We start from the raw sequence: 4,420 nt of genomic DNA, 5'->3' as shown, positions 1-4,420 counted from the left end.
TCGATATAGATGTATATAAAATCTGTTTCGATTGGGTTAGGAGAGCTGTTAGGGTGTTCGGCTCCCGATCGTAAGCATCTGAGTTCGATTCCCGGCAGCGTGTTGTGTCCTTAAGCAAGACACTTTATTCCACATTACTCCAGTTTATTCAGCTGGCAAAAATGAGTGGTACCTGTAATTCAAAAGGGCCAGCCTCGTCACATTCTGTGTCACGCTGAATCTCCCTCAGAATTATGGTAAAGGTACGTGTGTCTGTGGAGTGCTCAGCCACTTACGCATTAACTTCACGAGAATGCTGTTCCGTTGTTCGGATCAACTGGAACCCTCGTCGTCGTAACCGACGGAGTGCCAGTTCCCCCACCCCCATCCCTTTTTAAGTCAGCTTAATCATTGTGAAAAAAAAGCATGCGAGGCAAACAAGAGAATGAACATGATAAAGAAAGGTAAGTAACCATTTATTAAGCGTTAGAGCTAGTTGTTAATTTTGTTATATTTCGGGACGGTCATTATGCCAATAATGATTGCACGCACTGGTTCTATTTCATTTCTTTACTTTTTATTTGTCAGGTAACTAACTATTTAACCAATTAACTGATCGCTTGTTTGATCAATCGTCCGGTTAATCAAACAGCTAGGTTTCTCACAGATCTTTTCTTTGCCATTCTCGATGCAATTAGAATTTATCAGATTATTAACGTCATCTTTAGCGATGAAATTTATTTTTCAATATTCACATCTACACGGCATTCTGATCGGTTTGATCTCTGGTCGTCATCGGGTGTCTTAATTCCTAGATACATACATGGTACAGAACTTGGTAACAACAAGGAATTGTTATTTCCAAACTAATAACGGTAGTAACACTCATTGTCGGCACTCCGTCGCTTACGACGACGAGGGTTCCAGTTGATCCGATCAACGGAACAGCCTGCTCGAGAAATTAACGTGCAAGTGGCTGAGCACTCCACAGACACGTGTACCCTTAACGTAGTTCTCGGGGACATTCAGCGTGATACAGTGTGACAAGGCTGGCCCTTCAAATTACAGGCACAGCAGAAACAAGAAGTAAGAGTGAGAGAAAGTTGTGGTGAAAGAGTACAGCAGGGTTCGCCGCCATCCCCTGCCGGAGCCTCGTGGAGCTTTAGGTGTTTTCGCTCAATAAACACTCACAACGCCCGATCTGGGAATCGAAACCGCGATCCTATGACCGCGAGTCCGCTGCCCTAACCACTGGGCCATTGCGCCTCCACAGTAACACTCTTATCCTTTATATTATTAAGGCACAGCAGTATGTATGTATAAAGTCGTATGTATGTATAAGACAACCTTATGACGATCGCTGGTCAAATCGTTTGAAACGTTGTGTGCGTGTAAATATTGGAAAAATTTTATCTCTGGAGAGGAGGTTAATAACACTCTGGAAGATGGCAGCGAGCTGGCAGATCCGTTAGCACACCGGCAAAAAGTTCTTAGCGGGATTTAGGCCGTATTTATGTTTTGAGTTCAAATTTCACCAAGATCGACTTTGCCTTTCATCCTTCCGGGGGCGATAAAATAAGTACCAGTTGATTACTAGAGTTGATATAATCGACTTTCCTCCTCCCACGAAATTGTAGGCCTTGTGCCAAAATTTGAAATCAGTAACAGTCTGAAAGATTATAATCGTACTAATGATTTATTTTCTGTTTTTCCTTTCACTTTCGTCAAGGTACGCCAAAACCCCGATCATCAAATTTATGGCTTATCTCATATCTCATCTTTATCTCTTGGCACTCTTCACCATCACAGTCGTGTTACCAATCAAACCAATTTCGGTATCTCCAAGTCTCATCCCTTTCTGGTACGAGTGGATTCTACTAGCCTGGTTGTCTGGTCTTCTAGTCTCCGAAATCACCAACCCAGCCGACAGGGCTGGTCTTGGCTGGATCCGAATTATAACCTTGGTCGTCTGCGCTATCGGACTACTCGTACACTTGCTGGCCATCGTCCTCTCCATCTACAGCGGCGAAGATCTGCGTGTGTACCTCTACATCAGGAACCAGTTCCTCGCTTTTGGCATGCTCCTTGGTTTCGTACAGCTACTAGAGTTTTTCTCCTTCCATCACTTATTTGGTCCCTGGGGCGTGATCATCCACGATCTCATCAAAGACTTGATCAAATTCCTTGTGATTTTACTTCTCTTCATGGTTGGTTTCAGCTTCCACCTGGTAGCCATTTACCAACCAGTCTACGACAGAGATCTTTCCGCGAATATATCGGTGATGGATATGTTTGAATTTCTCTTCTTCTCGCTGTTCGGTCTCGTCGACCGCGACAGCTTCCCGCTACTCTCCAACTCTCTAAGCTGGGTCAACAAACTAGTCGACGCCATTTTCGGTATTTATATGATGGTCACGTTGATCGTCTTAATAAACTTACTGATTGCTATGATGTCGGACACATATCAACGTATCCAGAGTCAGTCAGACACAGAGTGGAAGTTTGGACGGGCGAAACTAATCAGAAACATGAACAAACAGTCTATATCGCCTCCGCCGATCAACCTATTCACCAAGTTCCTTGCCTACTGCTGGGCGTTCTACAAACACAAATGTAAGTATCTACACCCACACCCCACACCACACACCAACACCCCACCACACACACCCAACACCCCACCACATACACACACACACACACACCAACACCCCACCGCACACACCAGCACCCCACCACATACACACACACACACACCAACACCCCATCACACACCAACACCCCACCATACACACACACCATTCGCACACATTCACATACACAGATTAACAAACACGTTCACACATGAAGACATACATATAAGGAACTCCATTTACATGAAAACTCATAAAATGTTGTCCTGGTCGAGGCGATCTAGCATTAAAGTTATTCCACCCGTGGCCATCGTACATACATACGGACAGACAGACATACATACAGACAGACAGACATAAGTACATACATACGCATATACATACGTGCATACATACATACATACATACATACATACATACATACGCATATACATACGTACATACATACATACATACGTACGTACGTAATACATACATACATACATACATACGTACGTACGTATGTACATACATACATACGTACGTACGTATGTACATACATACATACATACGTACGTACATACATACGTACATACATACATACATACATACGTACGTACGTACGTACGTACGTACATACATACATACGTACGTACATACATACGTACGTACATACATACATACATACATACATACATACGTACGTACGTACGTACGTACGTACATACATACATACGTACGTGCATACGTGCGTACATACGTACGTACATACATATATACATATCTGCACATATACAGACATGCATACAAAAATACTGTGTTGTTGATGTTGAAATTCCAGTGAAGGGGCCTTAGATCTAGGTTAGAAACCGGCTCTTTATTGGCGAAAAATCTTGAAAAATACAACTACATAATGGCATACATACATACATATATACATACATAAATACATTCGTGCATACATACATACTTACATACATACATACATACATACATGCATACATACCCTGTTGTCGATGTTGAAATTCCAATAAAGGAGCCATGGATCTAGGTTATAAACCGTCTCTTTCTCTATTGACAAGAAATCTTGAAATAAAACTGCATACATACATACGTACATAGGATACATGGGATAGAGAAACTGTGCAGAGTTGTGGAAATTAGCAGCACAGCAGAAGTTAACGTAAAGCTGAAGATCAGTGAAAAAGGGAACACCTATGCTGAACTATTGAAAAATCTGCAGTTACTCTATCGAGATTACAAGTTCAGGTTTATACCTGTAATTATTGGGACCCTGGGATATGTAACACACTACCTAAATACCAATCTTGAGAAATTAGGCTTCTCAAAACCAGCAAAGAGAAAGCCAATTCGAAGACTACAGATCCAATCCATCACTGGAACTGTTAAACTCTGTAAGACTTTCCAGAAGTTTATTACTTAGATATATATGATAATGTCTAGATATGTAGCTATATGCATGAGAATACATACATAAAACATACATACATACATGTTGGCACTCCGTCGCTTACGACGTCGAGGGTTCCAGTTGATCCGATCAATGGAACAGCCTGCTCGTGAAATTAACGTGCAAGTGGCTGAGCACTCCACAGACACGTGTACCCTTAACGTAGTTCTCGGGGATATTCAGTGTGACACAGTGTGACAAGGCTGACCCTTTGAATTACAGGTACAACAGAAACAGGAAGAAAGAGTGAGAGAAAGTTGTGGTGGAAGAGTACAGCAGGGTTCGCCACCATCCCCTGCCGGAGCCTCGTGGAGCTTTAGGTGTTTTCGCTCAATAAACACTCACAACGCCCGGTCTGGGC

General features: G+C 42.5%; 1 protein-coding gene across 1 annotated transcript in view; it reads left to right on the top strand.

Moving 5' to 3' along the window:
* LOC106878539 (serine/threonine-protein phosphatase 6 regulatory ankyrin repeat subunit B) overlaps positions 1 to 4,420 on the top strand; it is a 187,752-nt gene that overhangs the window by 178,872 nt on the left and 4,460 nt on the right. The window contains exon 29 of the mRNA XM_052969466.1: positions 1,709 to 2,592. Within this exon, the coding sequence (XP_052825426.1) occupies positions 1,709 to 2,592 (884 nt within the window). The remainder of the gene's footprint in view (positions 1 to 1,708; positions 2,593 to 4,420) is intronic.

This window comes from Octopus bimaculoides, chromosome 7, assembly GCF_001194135.2.
Source record: "Octopus bimaculoides isolate UCB-OBI-ISO-001 chromosome 7, ASM119413v2, whole genome shotgun sequence".
Classification (NCBI taxonomy): Eukaryota; Metazoa; Mollusca; class Cephalopoda; order Octopoda; family Octopodidae; genus Octopus; species Octopus bimaculoides.
Note: the sequence above shows the minus strand (reverse complement) of the source record. Positions and strands in the feature narration are given on the sequence as shown.